At 39.8% G+C, this 20556-nt stretch overlaps 1 protein-coding gene across 9 annotated transcripts in view; it reads left to right on the top strand.

Moving 5' to 3' along the window:
- The window catches only part of MCF2L (MCF.2 cell line derived transforming sequence like), a 173898-nt gene that overhangs the window by 86929 nt on the left and 66413 nt on the right, over positions 1 to 20556 (top strand). For 8 of the 9 annotated variants that reach the window (XM_014944167.1, XM_014944165.1, XM_014944166.1 and 5 more), the window contains one exon: positions 15640 to 15723. In XM_014944167.1, coding sequence (XP_014799653.1) covers positions 15640 to 15723 — 84 coding nt within the window. Of the gene's footprint in view, positions 1 to 2517; positions 2702 to 15639; positions 15724 to 20556 lie in introns of those variants that run through there. The other variant, XM_014944164.1, reaches the window with a different exon arrangement.

Genomic DNA, 20556 nt, shown 5'->3' with positions numbered 1-20556 from the left:
TTTTGGTGCTTGTAGCCATTAGTAGATCCTGAGTGGTACAGGAACTGTGGATTTAGGAGATCTGAGGGCTAGAAGGACACTAGGTGGATGTCTGGAGAATGGATATCATATGCATCTATTGGTCTAGTCACAGAAATTAGGTTGCTTTTAAACTAGTACTTGGTTTTTACCTGACTGACTTGCTCCACGGTTTGCTCCAAAATCTGAAGACAGAAGCCTGTTGAGAGGTGATTGTCTATGTTACATAAAACATGAAGGGGTTCTGGGACAGGCAGTGTTGATTAATACATGGGTTTATCCTTCTCTGCCTTGACAATGAGCAAGCAGAGCCAACATGCCGTAGGTAGTTCTTTTTCCTCTTTTAAATTCATTATTTTTGTTTAGGACTTTTTTCCTCTTAAGGAAGTAAGCAGCTTGCCAAAATACTAGGTTCCTCTGTCTTACTTGAATGGGTGTGGGTGAGGGGGATACACCCTTCTCAGAAAGGTATCTCCTCTTTCAGTTGGTTTTAATATCTGAAGGAAGGCCATAAAGCTTCTTCTCCTCCTCTTTGTGTGTTTGGAAAGTGCTCCTATATCATTGCATAAAACTTGGGATAACAAGAGTTAGGTTTTAGCAAACTCCTGTTAATATTAACATTCATAACTTGTCAGCCTAGCATATTGCTGAGGACTCTTGCTAGCAGGACTGGCTTGGTGCTAATGAGAAAGAAATTAATATCAGTGTGTATACTTGCATATGGTGTATCATAATTTAGTAGGATTTCTAGCTACTCTGAAGACTGTTCTTCCTGGATCCACATTGTAGCACAACAGCTAGAAATAAAATGCTGTAAATTGTGATCTCTGTCTGAGGGCTACAAGTCAAGATACTGATCTAGGAGCACGCACCTCCGCCAAGCTGGTTAGGTGACAGTCCTGGAAAGGAGGGAGTGTGGGCTTAGAGCCCAGACAAGACGTAGATCCTGTTTCTGATGTTGCGACAGATGCTGTTACCTGATCCAGGTTAGGTCACTTACTCAGTCTCAACTTTCACATGTTTGAGTCATATAATAACTTGTGGGAGCGGTGTGGAGACTCATTCACTAATTTTGAACTCTCCTCAAAATCAAATATGCCAGTAATGTCCCTGTAAAATACAGAGCAGTTAAGTAAAACATTTATAAGGAGTGTTACTTTTTTTGAATCTACTTTTAATTAAAAATATCTAATATTGCTTAGGAAACTCTTGTGTTTTGACATATCACAAAATGTAATGGGCCCCAAAATGAAATAGCAGAATTTAAAATAGATTACCTCTATTATATTCTTCAGGTCATGTTTTAAAGCTGTGCGCTGAATAGAGCTGCTTATCTAGATGGTAGATTTACTGCGATACAGCTGACTGGTTTGGGATTATCAGCAGTTCCTGGCTTTTGGTGGATGGGTGGTGAGAACACAGATGTGGGGGCACTTCAGAAAATAACCTCTGGTGTGGTGTTTGGGTTTGTGGGATTGGTTGATGGTCAGGAGTGCTGAAGCTAAAGCTGAGCTTTGCCCCATCTGTAAATGGTATTTTTTGAACAGATGTAGCCATCAGTCCAAGCTTTTTATCCTTGCTGGCCTTTGTCCTTGACCCCTCTTGTTGGGAAAGAGCTCTTATAACACTATGAAGTGAGGAAAAACAATCCATTTGTTTTCATATGGTTGTTGCTGTCACTCCCACTCATTGGTTTGCTCTTTGTATTGGTGAGTCTGGATTGCCGGTAACTAATCTCAAGTATTAATTAACAGGTAGTCCGTCACTGGACAATTACTTTAAAGGATCAAGTAAAGCAAGACAGCTGAGTATTTGTGCCTGAAAGATCATATGGAATATTTTGGTTATAGTTGATTTTATTAACTGTTCCCTGATTTCCCATTTTCTTATGAATAAGATTTGTGCACATTGTACGAATGTGATTTTGTTAGTTGAAAGCCATGTCCTTTTGGCAGTTCCTGCTGTTTTGGGTAGGCTCCTTCATGGGGAACAGGTGCTTGATGGGTTTACCACCAGGGAAGACATCCCAGTTTAGTTCCGCCAAAGACACATGGGTGAGAATTCCCTCACAGATAGGAAATGTTGCATGCATTTCTGAGAAACTTTCTAACCAAAGGCTCATTGGAAAAGGACGTCTGCCCCTTGGGCAGTTAGTTTCCTTGTGTGGAGAAGGGGTGGGTGGTAGAAAAAGATGACGAGGATGGATTTACTGGATCATCATTTGTTAGAAGTAGGGCTCTTAAAGGGAGGTTCTTGGCAAGGGCATACTTAGGATTAACTTATTTTCATGCATTCTTACTCTGATAATGTTTGAACAGTACACGTGTACACATTTAAAGCAAACAGCTTGTATCTAATACATGCCAGCACTTCATGCAGGAAGAGAAGTGGTAAGTAACCAGCAAACGTCTAGCCTTCTGGGGGACCTCTGAGCCTCCTGACAGGCACAGTTGCTCTGCATGTAATTTGAAGAAGGGTATTGTGTCCCTGGTGGCTTGGCTTTAGCTGAAAGATGGAGTTTTGCGCTCTCGTTTTGCACTGAAGACGGGCTCACAGATAAATAGGTCACGGTCTCCGGAACTATTTTGCACTAAATTGATTAGAAGCAACATGACCTTAAGCCTGATCTCCTTGCTCTACAAAGATATTGCTGAATTGTGGCTTCTTCTGAAGAAAAGCACAGGTGTGTCTAGTTTTTCAAATTTTCTTAGTTACTTGATTGCAGGTCGGGCAGGAACTCTGTCAGATGACATCCTTCTGAGGAAAATGGGATGTGTTTTAGTACTATGGCAGAAGTTGTACTCTTTTTGTGTACATTCATATATAAATACAGTTTATTGTTAGGAGTGGGTGTGTGTCCTGTCCTTGTGTAAATTTGCAGTGTATCATTTTATTTGCAGGTGTGTTTCTCAGTAAATCAGATGTATCCACTAAATCTATTCCTGTATTTTACACGGAAAGTACTTTGTTCAGGATTCGCTCACGCAGTGATTATGGTGATCAGAACTGCAGCTAAAGCTTACAAGGAGAATTTACTGTTGCAGAGAGCTGTCCTGCTGTTCCTGAGATAGAGAGGAGTTTAATTTTAAATTAATTGCGTTTTATGTAAATTTCAGATACATAGTTTTTCCTGATTCTTATTTGAAGTAGCAAAAAAACATAGTTTCTTTCGTAAGATACAATTTGGCATCCCCTCGTGGTTAGTATAGGAGGGTTAATCTAAAATGCATTATTTCTTAAATTCCTTGAGTCAAAGCTTTCTATAGGAATCTTGTTTCTGTTAAGATATAATGAAACAGTGGAGATATTATTTGCTGTTAATAGTGCAGCTACAGTCTATTGCAAAACTGAAAGCGTGTTTTGTGGAATAGGGACAAGCAAAAACTGCTTCCTTATTCTGGTGCTTGAATTCACATTTCCAGTTCTGTTTTCCGCTTCTGGTATGCGTGACTGTTGCAGAGGAGGACCAGAGAAAGAGCACTGAGTCAATGGACTGATGTCTAACCTTCCAACGTTGTTGCTTTTGAAATGCCAAATTTAAATGAAACAGGTATGTGAAGGTAGCTCTTCTAACTATAGGGTGGATCTTGTTACTAATCTTTAATTAGTATTACTAAATTATCAACATGTGAGTCTGAGTGCTCTGCTTCTCAGTAGTACTCCATGCTATTAGGGATAATACAAAAAGGCATGCTGCTTAGGAGGAATGAATGAAAGATTTAAGAAGGTGAGGCTGGCCAGATGGAAAGGGTGGAGGGATTAATTAGTCTGAACAACTTTTGGTTTTTACGTGCATCCTTGTCTGTGCTGAGAGGGGAGGGGTGGATTTAGGAAACGGATGATTATTGTATGAGTGAGGGGATGTCTGTTTTTAACTGCAGAGGCGGGGAGTATTTTGTGTCAGGTCATGATGGTGTATATGTAGCCATGCCAGGACTATTTGTATAAGTTGCCAAGTTTAAAATACAGGTTTTTAATCTGAATTTGGTTACTGAGAAATAAGTGAGCAGGGCTGCTTTTGTTAGCAACTTCTAAGGCTTGATTTTCATCTGTTGACTGCCAGTGCTCCTTGTGGGCATGTTCAGTATGCCAGTGATCACTGCTGTGATTTTCTGTTCAAAGTGGGCAGAGGGCTTATCCCTTTCCCCAGTGTTGTTCTTTCCTTTTCTCCTCAGCACTATATAGGGGTGGGAGGGTTTGTGCCCATATTCAGCAGAGTGGGGGGGAATGAAAGCCAAGGGGAGGTCTCAGATACCCATCTTCCTATTTCTATACTCAGCCCTGTGAAAATTTCCAAGGAAATCAATGCCTTCTTAGGGAATTCCTTTGTCAGCCCACATCAGGGAGTGAGGGTAGAGAGATGGGGAAAAGGATGGACCAATGGAAAAGAGAGGATTTGTTTGGGATGTTGGCGCAGGACTCAAGTCTCTGTTCTGCCTAAAGACTGTGCAGGTACTTGCGAGCAAGGCTGGTTCTGCTTTTCAACATCCAAATGGGGGTGAAAGCACCTCCTGCCTTGTAGGTACATTGCAGGACCAAAAAGTTTCTGACACAACTTGGGTGTTGCAGTAGTAGGGTGTGGAGCCAGCACTGCCCATCTGTGACTGTGAATCCCCAGGAGTTGGCAGGCTGTCTCCCGGGGAGACAGGATCCCCAAGGAATAGGATCCCATGGAGTATCCTTCGTGGAGGTTCTCCTAGTTTTCTTTGCAGGTAAGAGAAATGTGGAAAGAGGATGACTGGAATCCTGGCAGAGTTCTTCTGTGTGTGCTTGTAATTGAGGGTAGTGTCCTTAAAATCTGGCTGTCTCAGCCTTACTTGCAATGAAGGTGGACTCCCTTCATCTGCTGGAGTCAGGCACAGCACCGGCAAGTTGTATGTCGGGGAATGAACGATGCAAGGGATGAATCTCCATCATTTGCTACATCTCCGTGTTAAGAATGTGCCAAAACTTTACCTGAGAGGAGGAAAGCAAGGCAAGTCAGCGATCTTCAATGATCTTCTCAGGGCTGTATTGCTGCACTTGAAAGGGGTCTGCTAGCACATGATGGTTTTGCTTCCTGAAGCTGTTGTTGACATGGGACCTTTCCAGAGGGTTGTGAACAGTTCTTATGAAACAAATTACTTGCTAGATCTTTTCAGAAAGCAGAGCTACTTCATCATAATGCTGGGATGTTTCCTCTTTCCTTGTTAGTTGGAAGAGCAAGTTTTCTTTTTTGCTTTAGTTAGTTTTCCAGAAAACTGATATACTATGTATTATATAGTGCTGGACAGACTTTATTAGCCTGAGATACAGTAGGTGTGTCAACATAACTAAATTTTACCCTATTCTGTATTCATTTTTAAAGTCAAGAAATTGTGGAGGTCATCTAATTCAGAGTAAGTGATATATATATTCACATCTCAGTTTGAACATGACAAGATTTTGTTGGTTTTAAGTTCTAAGCAAGGATTTTGCATTTCACTTGAGATGACTTATGGACCATGGCTGCTCTTAACACACAAGTTGGTACTTTTTTAATATGCATCTCTGTTGTACTTTGTGCACATAAAATAGGGTGGGTTTTTTTGTTGTTCTAGGAAGCTTAAGTAATTTCCTTGTATAGCCAAAAGGGTAGATTTTTTGAGAGAAAGCTGTCAATATCTGGATTTAAAAGTCTAGCAAAAATAGAGGTAACATCCGGTTAGACTGTTGCACTTACAGAAACAGAATCTAATGTTTTTTTGCAGGTGAGACACTGAACTAAGTCCAAGATATTATATCTTCACTGATTCATTTTGTGCAGTCAATTTCTATCAAAAATAACTCCTTATTTACATGGCCAGAACTTGATTAGTCATTACAACCATGTGCCAAATTCTCGGATGGGATAATGAATAGATGCTTCATCTGAGACTTTAAAGAGGTGGAAATGCAAAGGAGGGGGGGCTCCTGCCCAACCTCTAGCATGCTGCCTGCAAAATGCTGAATGCGAGCAGCAGACCTGGGTGTGTTGCATTAAAGGACTCTCTAGCCACCCATGAGAGATGCTAAACCATATATTCTGTACTCTGTATTGCCCAAAGCAGTTAATATTAGCAGTGCTTCACAGAATGAATCACAGAATGATACCGGGTTGGAAGGGGCCTCTGGAGATCATCTAGCCCAACTCCACTGCCAAAGCAGGTCCACCTAGAGCAGGTTGCACAGGAACATGTCCAGGCAGGTTTTGAATGTCTCCAGAGATGAAGACTCCACTGCCTCCCTGGGCAGCCTGTTCCAGTGCTCTGTCACCCTCAAAGTGAAGAAGTTCCTCCTCGTGTTGAGATGGAACTTCTTATGTTCAAGTTTGTGTCCATTTCCTCTTGTCCTGTCCCTGGGCACCACTGAAAAAAGACTGGTCCCATCCTCTTGACACCCACCCTTGAAGTATTTATAGGCATTGATCAGATCCCCCTCAGTCTTCTCTTCTTCAGACTAAGACAACCCAAGTCCCTCAGCCTTTGTTCGTGAGAGCAATGTTCTAGACCCCTAATCATCTTTGTAACCCTTCAAAGAGAAATGTGACGGTTTCATCTCTTTAGTGGTATTGGGCAGTAAGCCACAGTGCTTCAAGAACTGCTTCATTAACAATTCTGCCATCTGTGTGATAAGGTGGGGCAGCCAGTTTCGTTATGAACTCAGCAACCTCTTCTTTGGAAGTCATCTGTAGTCAGAGTCCCAAGAACTGGGAAGTTTACAAACATCTGCAAGTAAATGTGTCCTAACTGAAAACTGGTACTCAGCTCCAAATAAGCCACTTAGTGAACACTTAGCTCTTCCTTCTCTGTCACACCCATGAAGTGGTTCACATCCCCTTTCAAAACAATAGTTTATAGATGTACAGTTCTATGGAAAAATGTGCTTGTGTCAGAATACCATACAATGTATTGTTAGTTAAAGTGATTCTACCCATCTTCCGTGTCGTTGAAATGATAAAATTCAAGAAAGACTTTTTACCAGAGCCTGCAGTGGCAGGATAAGGGGGAATGGTTTAGATTCTGCATAAAGAAGAAATTTTTTTTATGATGGGGGTGGTGAGACACTGGAACTGCTTGCCCAGAGAAGTTCTGGATACCCCACCCCTGGAATTGTTCAAGTTCAGGTTGGATGGGGCTTTGAACATCTGATTTAGTGAAAGACATACCTGCCCAGGGCAGGGGCTTGCACTAGGTGATCTTTGAAGGGCCCTTCCAACCCAAACCATTCTGTGACGACCTCACAATTGTTAGAATTGCTGTAAGTTCCCTCCAGAATAGATGTGTACAATAAGCAATGGGATTTTACCTCTTTGCTATTTTATAGAAGTGATTTTAATTTTCAGATCAAGAGTAAAATCACACATTGTTTAAAACCTTGTCTTGCTTCCAAAATATCACACAAAAATAGCTTTCCATTTAGTAGAATTGCCAAGTACTCCTGCAGCTGGTCCTGTGTGTGTTGACTTCTCAATTAAAGCTTTGGGGCATGATTTGAAAGATATTTTTCTGCAGAGGGAAGGTTGAAAGCAGGTGGTTTCAGTGAAGAAGAATCTTTGGTTTGGTTGTCTAAAAAGATGTCCACTTTAGCATGTGTGTTTAAGCTGTGTGATTGCGTCGTTAATCTTTAAGCCACGATGAAGATGAGTTCTATAATTTGCACGCAGTTCTTCTATTCAGAGTTGATCTTTCTATTTTCCATGTTTATAAGACTTCTCCATTTTTTGTATGGCTTTAGTAGTTAGAAAGCAAAGCTCCCGTAATAATTTTCTCAGAGCATTAAATCTTATTAAACACAGTTGGCAAAATCTAATGTTTTTGTTATTCCATGGAGACTTCCTTGCTTAAGTACTAAGTGAGACACATCTGGGTCACTCATCTTCTCATTGCTTGAGTGCTGGCTAGGGGAATATTCTGTGCTGCTCAGGCTCTATCTAATATTTTTCCTTAAAAAAAAAAAAGTAATAAATCTTTGCTTTTTTGCAAAGTCTGCTGCTTGTAGGTGACTAAGTACATCTAATACTTTTGAGATATTCTTGCACTATACACTCAGCATGACTTACAGTATTAAGGAGTTAATGATGCTGCAGTTTTGGCAAGATTTTAACCCTATTCTGGGGGCGTGGTTCCTAGTAGTCTGAAACTACCTTGCAAGAACATATAAGGGTTTATCAGTAGGCTTGGCTTTCTTCAGGACATCATGGAAAGAGGATGAGAGGAATATTATTGTTACAATAGTAAGAACGCCATCCATACCAGGTTAGTTTTTACTTTTAGGTAGTAAGCACATAGGAGAGTGTGGCTGCCCTTTATCTCGAAGTCCTCTTTGTGGCTAGCAATATCTATGCTGTAATACGGCTGTGTGGCATGATTCAAAGTTCCCCTTCCTTCTCCCTTTGGGAAGGGAGTAATTATTATGACTTGAAATAACGCAAAAAACATCTTTCTCACCAGAGCAGAGTAGGTGCACTTAAGCACTGGATGGAGCAAAAGCATGACAAAACAAATTAGATGCTATAACTGGTAACACTTGAAGACTTCCCCACCCCCCATCTTGTTTTAGATTTTCTTGAAGTACAGAGAAACACTAGGTCTTCTTGTTGATCTGTAGATTGACTTCTTAATTACTACATCGTTTTCTTCTAGTTACATATTAGCTAATATTTGATCACTCTTGTAAGCCATATCCAAACTTAAAGCTGATCCCTGAGAAGCTGTGGGACTAGAGAGTATGTGTGTCAAGTAGGTGTGACTGCTGAAGCAGAAGAGGAAGAAGCTGTAGTATTTAGCATTCATAGTATCCTGTGAGTACATCTACCTTACATGGAAGTACAGAGAAACACTAGGTCTTCTTGTTGATCCGTAGATTGACTTCTTAATTACTACATTGTTTTCTTCTAGTTACAGATTAGCTAATATTTGATCACTCTTGTAAACCATATCCAAACTTAAAGCTGATTCCTGAGAAGCTGTGGGACTAGGGAGTATGTGTGTCAAGTAGGTGTGACTGCTGAAGCAGAAGAGGAAGAAGCTGTAGTATTTAGCACTCATAGTATCCTGTGAGTACATCTACTATACACGGAAGAGGATTATATTTCCTCTGATGTTTGTGTTTTGAGGTGATGCTATTTAGGCAAACCAAGACAAAGAACTTTGTTACCTTTTGCAAAAGGGGATGTGGAATAAGGAAGAGATCCTTCAACACGCATAATAAGTGGTCAAATCAAAAAAATTTAGAGAAGAGTTTGAAAGAAACCAAGATCTTAGGTTGGCTCTCAAAGTGCGCTTTTGAGTAGGTATTTCATCATTTGGGTCAAGAAAATAGGGACTGTTACACCTCTTGTTGTCTTGTGTCAACACAACAGCACTGCATTTGCTGTACAACTCAAACATTTTTTCTAAAAGAAGGATCAGTGATTAATCTCCCTACCTGAAACCAAATCATCATCCTTGTAGCTTTGTAGATAGTCCCGTGTGGAATCTCCAACTCTTTGATCTTGAAGAAGAAACAGGTGGACTAGAGAAGAGTTTGAAAGAAACCAAGATCTTGGGTTGGCTCTCAAAGTGCACTTTTGAGTAGGTATTTCATAATTTGAGTCAAGAAAATGAGGACTGTTACACCTCTTGTTGTCTTGCATCAACACAACAGCACTGCATTTGCTGTACACCTCAAACATTTTTTCTAAAAGAAGGATCAGTGGTTAATCTCCCTACCTGAAACCAAATCATCATCCTTGTAGCTTGGTAGATAGTCCTGTGTGGAATCTCCAACTCTTTGATCTTAAAGAAGAAACAGGTGGATTTTTTTGTTTTTCTTTAATTGTGGTTACAGGAAGCAGGTGGCTCAGTAGGCATCTATATAATACAGAGATTCTTTTCTGGTTTTCTGTTATTTCACCCATGAACAAGTTCCTGCCCCTTGTATTTAAATTCTGGAATTGCAGCCTTTTGGGGTTAATTTCTGTGTCTTCTAAGTGGTTGCTTCAGATATGATTGAAGCTTAGTTATCAAGTTTCATTTCAATGGAATCATTTAAATATTACCAAAGTTTAGGGATTATGAAAAGTGCTGCAGAAATATCATAGGCTCTGCGAGAGATCCAAATGGTCAGGGCTTCTGATGCATGAGGCATTAAAAACACCACTCAAACAGCAAGTGCCTCTGTCCACTGTGCATGGGCTTATAGTAGAGAGAACATCACTCCTAAGGGTTTAGATTTTCTTCGGCAGTAACACTTCAAAGTCCTGACTCAACTAGATCCTTATTTAGCACTGAAAATACACGGGATTCCAACCTAGCCTTTTGCAGCAATGGGCTACATGGTCATGCTGTTCTTTGTGTATCGTGGCAATAGGCTATACAGTCCTAGAAAATGAACTGGTGTTAGTGATGCTGCAGAAGAGGAACTTATATAAAGCATGATTTTTGAGGGGGGAATATTTCAACTTGACCATCTCTTTTATGCACCAGCACTCTTCAAAGGAAACTGTCTTTTCTGACTAGGAGAGGTGATGAGAGATGTAGCTTGACTGTAGACTGTTAAGTTTTTACAAGTCAAATTCTAACATATCTGTATAATTTAAAATATTGTTTTGGACGCTCATTGCCAAACAAAGCTGTTTGGACTACTAGGTTGCTTTATTTCTATTTGTGCTAGCAGTTGGGATGCTGGTAGAGGTGAAGAATTCATTGCTTGGAATGAATTGCTTGGGATATTTTAGCTCACCAGAAAAAATCAAGTTGCAAGAGTGCTGTTTTACATGGGTGATAATTTCCTTCCAATGTACACTTTAGCAGAGAGCTGCCTTTTACAGAGATTTAATCACTTGCTTTCCCCAGCCCCTTGTTTTCATGGCAGTGTATTGAAATAAAATAGAAATGAACTCTTCCTTAGGGTATTTTGGACTGGTGAAGTTTTAATACTTAATTTATGAATACTTACATGAACTCCTGTCATCAGCCCAGTGTGGCTACAAATAACACATGGACCTGAGGAGCTCGATCCATAGGTGTTGTGCCTGAGCACACGTAGCTCAGAGCTTGCAGGCATCATCACTCTTCAGCAGCAATTTTTAAGATTCAGTTTTAAAGCTGGAGAGCTCTCCTGCTGTCTTGACTAGCTAATTAGTTTCATGTGGCTTTAGCGCGGAAGAGGGCTATCTTCACCACATCAGCTGCTCTTGCCCTTCCTCCTTTGGGGGTTACACAAAGGAGCTGACTGTTAGTGATGGTGGTCGGGGGGCGAAGATGAAGAGGGAAGAATGAGGAAATGAAAGGTTTGCCTTGGGGCTGAGAGAGATGAAGGGACTGTTCTGAAAGTCATTATCTTGCATTTATAATTACCAGATGGGAGGTTGCTTCACATGAAGACCCCCTTCATAAAAGGCATTCAACTCTTTGGGTGGGTTGGCTGTTCCACAGGAGAAGCAAAACAAAACTGGTTGAGGAGAAGACATTACTACTTAAATTTAAAGGCATGAATTTCACAGAGAAGCTAGAGAGACAGTTTCAGGGAAATCTTGCTGACTCAGCAAGAAAATGGAGGAGGAAAAATGGTTTGTAGTTTCCTTTACGGTGTGATACTGGGATCTGCACTGAAAGGCATAATTGTGTCCGTATGTGTAGGAACAGTTTGGCTTTCAAGTTGGTATAAAGTGACGGCCATAGGATTTCGTGCAGACCTACTCAAAGGGTGGTGTAATTCCAGCTGGCTCAGTGGGAATTGGATTAAACCCATTACAAAGAGGCTCATGAGTCGAGTTGGGAGACTTCCTTCCATGTAATGTAGGTACGGTCTGTTCAGAATCCCCTCCAGCATTGTCTTTTGTGAAAATGTCTTTGCTTCAGCATGTCAGGTGAACTCAGAATGATGATGACTTTCAGTTTGATCGGAAAGAAAGAGGAGCCTTTTACCAATAAGTGAAAATCTCGACTTGAGTGACATTGATTGTTTTCTCAGATCCGGGTTTCTGCAGGGCTTAGTGGCACCAGGTAATTCAAGCACAAGTTATCTTTGTGCCCTTGTGCTTAAACCTGTCATCCTGCTTCATTTGAAATGCAGTCAGGAGCCTTTGATGGGACAGGGTCAGCCTCCTCTAAACCATCTTCCTCTGTCATACAGACAGAACTATCAAAGCAAGATTTTAAATTGAATTAGAAGATTATATATCCACAAGATTGTGGTTCACATTGTTAAAGAGAAAGGCTTTTTTTTAATGAGAACCACATATTTAACTGATTCCTTTATGTTAGCAGGATGACAATCTGTCCTGTCTTAATTTAAATACTAGATAATGTGGTTTTTAAAGAACCTCCAGCTGTTGGCTTAGAGAAAAAGAATAATCTTTGTGCATTTCCAGCTATTATGTGTGTTAAATTTTTAAAAATTATGATAAAAAAGCAGTAATAACTATACAGAACCTTATTTTACTGTTTATTAGCACCCACAATAGCAGAACAATTATAAATCCCACAGGCTTTATTTTAAGCAGACTACTTTGGAAAACTCTTTAAGTGAGCTCTTCAGGAAAGACTGGCTTTTCTAGCATATTTTGGTGTGAGCATCTCTTTTCAGCCATGAATTTTAGATACAGTAAAACAGCCAAATGTTTAGGACTGTTTTGAAAATACTATGTAAAGCAGTCAACACAGAACAGGGAAAATCGTGGGCTGTGTAAATGTTAATCCATGTAAGTGGAAGTAGAATTTGAACTTACAAAAATTCCTTTAGAAAACAGTGAATGGATTTTCAGTAATTCTGTATTTTAATGTGCACTTAATTAGCTTTACTAAAATAGAAATTGTCCCTAGAGTCTGTAGCAGGTGGCAGATTCTCTATTTAAAGGATATTTCCAAGAAATTATTTTCCCCAAAGCCCATGAGAGCAGGGAGTGTGTGCTCTCACAGTCTGTTTAGCATGTGCCTTTCCTTACCTTATCCTGCTAAAGAAAAAGTATATTTAAGTAATAATGGACAAACTCAAAGTGAAATCAGATTCAGTCCCAGACAAACGGTGGTGAACTCTCTTTTCTAGAGGGATGCTAAATATAAAGGAAATGAGGCAGAGCCGTGAGTTCTTACCATTGCAGTGTCTCTGAAAGGATTGGAGAGGGATTTCTGACTAAATCTGTGAGGGCTGATACTGGGTTCAGGTGTATCCTGTCAAGCTGCTGGATGCAAACTGTTCAGCAGTTCCAATGGTTGTGTTTTCTCACGTTGCTTTGTACTGTTATTTCAGTACTTGTTATTTCAGCTGTTTCAAATTATTGAAAATCAGCTCTGATCTTAAGACATATTCTGCTTCCTGAAGAGTGTCACAAAACCAGATCAGCAAGATGAGAAAGGGGCTGTGGTGGAGAGAGAGAGAAGCATAAAGGGCTTCTGGAGGTTTTCCATCCCTGAACAGGCATAGCGTGCAGCTCCTCCAGTTGCAAACACTCTGGCTCTTAAATTTGAGTTAAAACTCAAATTTAAGAAAATAGAAAAATACTGTCTTTTCAGTGAAATAGTATTTGACTGCAATGTTGAGGGCTGCCCTGGCTGATTGCAAAAACCACTGTTCTTGTCAGAGAGAGCATGGGAGCAATCAAATCTAGGCTTGTGCTTTTACCTGGCAGAGGTCAGAACCGCAGTGGGATTGATCACACGGATACATGAGGCAATAGTGACCATTATGTGTCTGGGAAACATAAAGAGTTTCCCCGACTTAGGAACATCTTGCCTGCTTGAATGCTGTGTGTCACGTATTTACTCACATATGCAAAACACGCAACATGCTTATGCTGCAATAATGAAAATTTATTTCTGCCTGTGACGGTAGTCAGGGCGGCATGTTACAAAGCCATTACATTATTTTCCCTTTTCCCACCTAAAAGTTAGGTGTTGATCCTGCAATAGGTTATATTCAGGTAAATGGGTCCACCTGCAGGCATCGGTTTGCCTAGAATCAGGGGTGTTTCTTAAATGCTGCTGCAGGAGGACTCCTTATATATTATAAAGCACTGACAGCAAAAAAAAATATATATCTTAAATCCTTTTTCCCTTGTGGGGTTGAGGTGTACCTTCCTCTGGAAATTACTGGGTCATCTGAGATTGGACTTTTGAAAGATATGTGTTCGGTTTTTTTTCGTAAAAACATGAAGACGATGACATAACTGATGGTCTGGGTGAAATATGACTTAATAGTTAAACGTATCCACTTATGGATTCGACAGCATGGTATGCAGAGGTCTTCTGATCAAGCAGCAGTTCACCGGATGCAGAAAAATAGCTCTAATCACTGTGTGACCTTGAAAGTGGTCATGGGTCTTCCTCCGCCAGACTGGCCAAAAGAGAACAGAGATGTTCTGTTTCCCAGTATAAGTTGTTGCTGATCTGCGTGAAGTAACTGAAAGTAGGGGTTTTTTTGCTGTTCTCAAATAATTGCAGTTCTCAGAATCTTGCACACGTGAGAATCGCTTATAAAAGTGAGTGGCTCTCCCCTCAAGATCTAGCATTTGAAAGGTCTTGGTAATAGCAAGCTCTTACTTGAAGGCCAGAGCTCTACTTCTGTTTGATCAGCTCATACTTCAAGGCAGATGACACTTATCCTTTCACCACTTTCAGGTTTTTGCTTACTTTTCCTGTGAATTTCACAGTTCTGAGTGTCAGGTTTGAGTCTATCTTAATGACATTTCAACATACATTAAAAACAAAAGTTCTTTATACAATTCCAGGTTAAAAGAAATGTTCAAAACTGAATAATGAAAGTGCTAGGTTATCCCTTCACTGCTTTTTCACGGGGCTAAAAATGTAGAATAATTAATTTTTAGAAATTGCAGAAGAGTAAAACTTGTTTCCATGTAAAAAAAAAAATAAAAATGTAGAATAATTAATTTTTAGAAATTGCAAAAGAGTAAAACTTTTTGTTTCCATGTAAAAAAAAAAAAGATGTCATAGTTTAATGAATGAGGTAACTCTGTCATGCAATCTTTATCATGGTCAGTGAAACTTAGGTTTCTGCTCAACCTTTAGAAATACACTGTAGGAAATGCCTCTGCTCAAACACTGTGGCAGAAAATTAGGATTTGGGAAAGTTTTATGTGTGTTATTAAGCTGAAGTGGAAGGGCTGAGATAAAAGATTAATCAAGGCCTTTCACAGTTGAGCTGTAAATGTGTATGTTCAATGTGAAGATGTCCTTTCAAGCCTGTTCTGCCTACCTTATTGAACACTGTTGCCTTGGGGTATTTGAACACTAGACAACAGGCTAGATGGATCTTAAGTTTCTCTTTATGTGAGTTGAGAAGGTTTTAATAAAAACTGAATTTTATATGTAAAACCCCAATGTTTAACATCATTCCTAAGAAATATATGTTCTACAGTGTTTGGTTCAGTGACATCCTGTACCACTTCCAAGTGTCAGCAAATCAACGTTATTTTACTCTTTTATCAATATGCTGTTCAAAGAAAAGTTTCCCCTTGGCAGAGACTTGAAAGACTCTAAACATTTCCATGTATATTTCAACACTTGGGTAGTTTTCTGGATGATTGTGTTCTAGGGATGATTTTTTTTTTTTTTTGGATGTCTGCGGTGAAATTTTACATAAAATGACTTTGCAATGCAAATTATTTTTTTTTCTCCACAGATGAAATCATGCATCAGGATATCATTCCCCTCTATGCTGCAGATATTCAGGACCAGTTAAAGAAACAATTTGCTTACCTTTCAGGTAAGACTATGGGGTTCCCTTCTACAGACTTAGCTTGGGTGTATGGTTGGGCCTGTTGTGCTTTCATAGTTTTTGAGGTCTCATACAGGAGAAGTGAATATTTTATGAGCAACTCAAAATACAGACTACCGAGAGTTATTATTTAAGAATTTATGAAAAGAATATTTATTTTTTTTTTTAAGTATAATGGGAATTTTATACTATAGTTCATTTTCCGGTATCCAGGATAATGGGATGGAATTGAGGGTAGGATAAAAGAGTAAATGAGGGAAAATAAGTAAGGAAGCGCTGATGAGCTTGGTACAGGAACATGTAGTCTCCTGTTTGTGTTAAGGGAACTGTGGGTACTTACTTTGAGCTCTCCAGTGCTTGGAGCTCAAACAATGACCTAGAGCTCTCTGAGCCTACTGTGCCCTTGCTGAGAGCTGGAGAGTGCAGTGTGGATGTGCTGGTGGTTGCTGTGGTCTCATGGTCCTCACCCCACAGGCTACACTGCTCGCTGGCTCTGCTGTCAGGTTCAATACAGAAGCCCAAGCTGACACCTTGGACTTGACTTGAAGTAGTGTTTGACCTTGGACTGGACTTGAAGTAGTGTTTGATCAAGCACCACAGTACCATGTTTCCCTACAGCTGCAGCGTGAGGGGCCAGGTGTGTGTAGCACCAAGTTCTGGACAGGGTTTTTGGCTTGGTGTCACCGCCTTCCTTTTGCAAAGAAACCTGCTTTTAGGAATAAAGTAATCTCTAAAAGCAGCACAGCTACGTTCACACAGCACAGAGTGTCTTTGATATCCCTGGATAACCTGTGCCAGGTAGGTCGTGGGGCCCTGTGTTTATCTGCTGTGCAGGTGTTAGTTGCTGGGTGTCTCAATGCTGGAACCACAGCTGGCTGTGAATGGGTCAAGTGAGATAGTGCCTTTGCTCACTGATCAGGCTGCGTGGCAGGTGTCTGATAAGCTTCTGGGTTTGTTTTCCTGTCCTCTTGCTTGTAAAGCTCTTGTAGGTGTGCAGCAGTGAACTTGCTGGCGTTACTGCCTTGCCCTGCTCTCCCTCTGATACGTAGAGAGGGAGAGCACCAGTGGCTCTGCAGAGCTGCCCTGCCTCCTGCAGCATAAAGGAGATTTACCTTGCCAGGCTGAAGCTGGGCTTTATGACTGCCCCCTCTTCCTTTCAGTCCATCCCTGCATCAGATCAAGAGACAGGGAATGAAGCAGTGTACTGCTTTGCTTGGCAAGAGCTCATTTAATCTTCTTGTACTCATATAATTATGATTTATTCCTGCCCCACAAGTTATAAACTAAATGTGGGTCTGCTGTAGTGACTGTGTTTTCTATGGGGCAATGGTAGCACTTGGAAATAAAATTGTTTTGTTTGTGAAGCTGGCTCTTCATGCTCCATTTGAGATGATGGTGTTTAGTCTACAGTTCTTTTCTGGCAGTTTATTTTTTTGACTTTCCAAACTCTTCCTTCTTATCCAGGGGCAGAATATGTCTCGTAATAATGTTATGCAAGAATCAGCCTATCTAGAAAACTGTAAGTAGGGTTTATATTTTGCCCCTCTGAAGCGAGGAGGAAAAACTGGTGACTACAGTAGATGAATAAAATCTCATTGAGTCCAACTGGAGATTGTTCACATCTTAAGAATGTTGAGTTCACACAGCCACAAGCATCGTCAGCACTCATTATATCCACTGTGCAGTGGAGCTTAGTAAAAGCATACGTTCATCATTCTATTTCCTTCTATTTATTCACCCTCTTGTCTATTAGAAGTCTGTTTTATTTGCTTGAAATAGTAGGCCAGCTGCAGTACTGTGGGCTTTGACTATATCCTCTGCTGTGTTTTATTATTCTTGGGCGATCTGACTGTTAGGCATTTTCATTTTGTTTCATATTCTCCTGCATGACACTGATGTTTAATTTTCTGTGCTGTACCAAACAGTGGTGTTCCGGGTTCTGTGAACAGAGGAACAGAGCTAATATTTTGATACATGATTTATGTACAATTTGTTCTTGCAGTTGTGCTTATGAGTAGCTTTGCTGTAATGCCACTTAAGATCTTCACCGTGTGTGTGAAGGGGACTTTTTTTGCTCATTACTAAGTTGCCTTGGAAATAGAATCTTGGGACACGGCTTAAAACTCATTAAAATAAAAGTCTATAGATTACAAACATTTTTGGTAGATAGGGTCTTTGCAGCTATGATAAATTGCATAATGTCTTAGATGCATTTCAGTTTTTAGTTCTTGGCTTTTTAAGAGCAAGGCAGCTTGTGCTTGAATCACTTTAGTTTCTCTAATAGGATGTATCTAGGTCTTGTGGGACGCTTTCTTGAATAGAGAATGAAACCTAAGCTGCTTCTGTGGCTAAAGGCTCTAGCACTTCCCAAGCTACTTCTGTGTTTTGGTCTAAATAGGGATCACTTCTTTCTCTTGGTCTCTTTTCCTCTGCAGGTACAAAGTAATTCATATCCCTCATTCTGCTAGATTGTAGCAGAAATGCTACAGGCACATTCAAGTAAGGCCTGAAACAAAATAAAACAAAAATTTACATTAATGCTTCCATTTCCCAGTCAATATAGCAAAGGGCAATGAGATCAAGGTGCTGGCTACAGGTCCTACATGTGCTGAAGGCTCTAGCTCTTGCTAAGCAGTGAGACTGCAGTTGTGTGTTCAGCTTCAGTGTAATGGTGGGACAAGCAGTGGATGAGGCTTTTAATCAATCATTTACATAACAAGTTTATAAACCCCAAAGTTAATATTTTACCCCATTCCCAGCTGTTTACTTTTTCCCTTGGAATTTGTTCTTTCTGTGGAACAAGGTCCTTATCTTTGCAGGAACTGTTGTTACTCTTTTTTGTTGTTGCTAGGCTTTATTAAACATCCTCTCTACATGGTTCACTGTTTCATCTGTCTTACTTTTTTCTTAGTTCAGTGAGTATTTGTGCAACCACTTTCTTCTTCGTTGCAAAAGGTATTATGCCTTGTTTTTTTTAATCCACATGAGGTACATTGGAAGATCCATTTAAAAGTCTCTGGAAAATGTATTCCTTACAGTCTTTCATTCACACTTCATATTTTCTTTCTTGTGTATTTTCTTTTCTGTTTCCTTAATTGGAAAGTAGCTGTGTGACTTTCATACCCAACTTTGCAACGATCTGCCATTGCTGCATGCAGGCATGTTAAAGTACATGTAGATGAAGAGCGTACAGACAGGTGTGTATGTTTATATGCATCTTAAATCGTACACACTATATGATGTGCAAATGAGACTCTTGGTCACCGTAAGTAGTAATTATTTAAACTCACTTTCCTTTGAATGCCTCTTTATGCATTGACCAACTTCAAACAAAATATTTCCATTAAAGGAAATATAAATAGGGGTTCATGCTACTTGGATTTTTGCCTATTGATTCATAGCTCTTTTTCCTGCAATAGAAAAAGTTAGCATTGGTACTAGCTTTCAAAATGTTTATATCTTTGGCCCTTTAAATTATCATTCTAAATAATAAGCTTCTCCTCACTCTCCATAACTTTATTTCCTTGGCTGTGCTCTTGCTCTCCTCTGTGGGAATGAGCTGAAAATACCTCACTGGTTAAACTGTTCCCTTTGGAGTATCCACGGGTGCCCAGTCTGTTTGTAAAATTCTGAGTGGATCCTGTACCACATACGTTGCATCAGTTAGTTAAAAATACCAACTTGATTTTTGTTGCCAATATGATATGGTCAATGTAAATGTTGTGTATTGACAGTGGAAAAGACATTACTTAGCAGTTTCTGTCTTGCACAGGTGTAGGCTTAATAGCTGTTTTATATTCATGGTGCTAAACCCACAGTCTGTAGAGATTTTGTTTAAAAAAAAAAAAAAAGGTAGTAAAGAAAAAGAGAAAGGAAAAAAAATGAATCATTGGCTAAGAGATCTCCAGTTCAAATACATTCAGGTACAAATCTAGTTATTGCAATCTGATTTCTAAGCCAGTATACTTGCTGCTGATCAGCCTAGGCAAAATGCAGCTTGTGAAACTGTATGAGTAAAACTTCTCTCTCATTGGCTAAGAGATCTCCAGTTCAAATACATTCAGGTACAAATCTAGTTATTGCAATCTGATTTCTAAGCCAGTATGCTTGCTGCTGATCAACCTAGGCTAAATGCAGCTTGTGAAGTTGTACAAGTAAAACTTCTCTCCCATTTCAAGGAAAGAATATTTTAATGATTCTGTTTTTCTTTGCAAAGGATATGCAATTAAGCTTTTATCCACTACCTCATTGAAGTCTACACGTAATTTCAAATACTCTGAGTGCTCCAGTTAAGTATATTATACAAGTAGAAAGGAGAAATTAATCAGAATCATACAAACATAATAGATGAACCACCACAACAGTAAAGCAAAATCTGTAGTAAGCCTTTCTGTCGTTCACATGAGGGCCTCACTTTTTACATGACTGCAAACAAGATTAATTTTATTTGAGCTAGGTCTTTTGAACCAGAGTTATAGATACAAGTGATTTAACAATGATGATACTCTTGAAACTTGTGTGTGCATATTGATCGACGTAGAGATCATGTTTGTTTCTTGTAGTCCGAATACCATTTCATTTGCATTGTAGATTTAGGCTAGAAGACCTACCTCTTTTCTCTGTCATCATCTAATTATATCCAACTACAGTGCCTCCTTTTGGTGGGGTTGGGCAAAGTGCTTTTGAGATTACTTTTAAAAAAAAAAAAAAAAAAAGGCAAAAAGGTAAACAGGAGCAGAATAACTAGGGAAGCGTTACAAAATAATCTGCTCTTCTTTCCTGGAAGTCTGAGAAATGTCCTTTGCTGCTCCCCAATATTGC

Source organism: Calidris pugnax, unplaced genomic scaffold (assembly GCF_001431845.1).
Source record: "Calidris pugnax isolate Ruff unplaced genomic scaffold, ASM143184v1 scaffold69, whole genome shotgun sequence".
NCBI lineage: Eukaryota > Metazoa > Chordata > Aves > Charadriiformes > Scolopacidae > Calidris > Calidris pugnax.
Note: the sequence above shows the minus strand (reverse complement) of the source record. Positions and strands in the feature narration are given on the sequence as shown.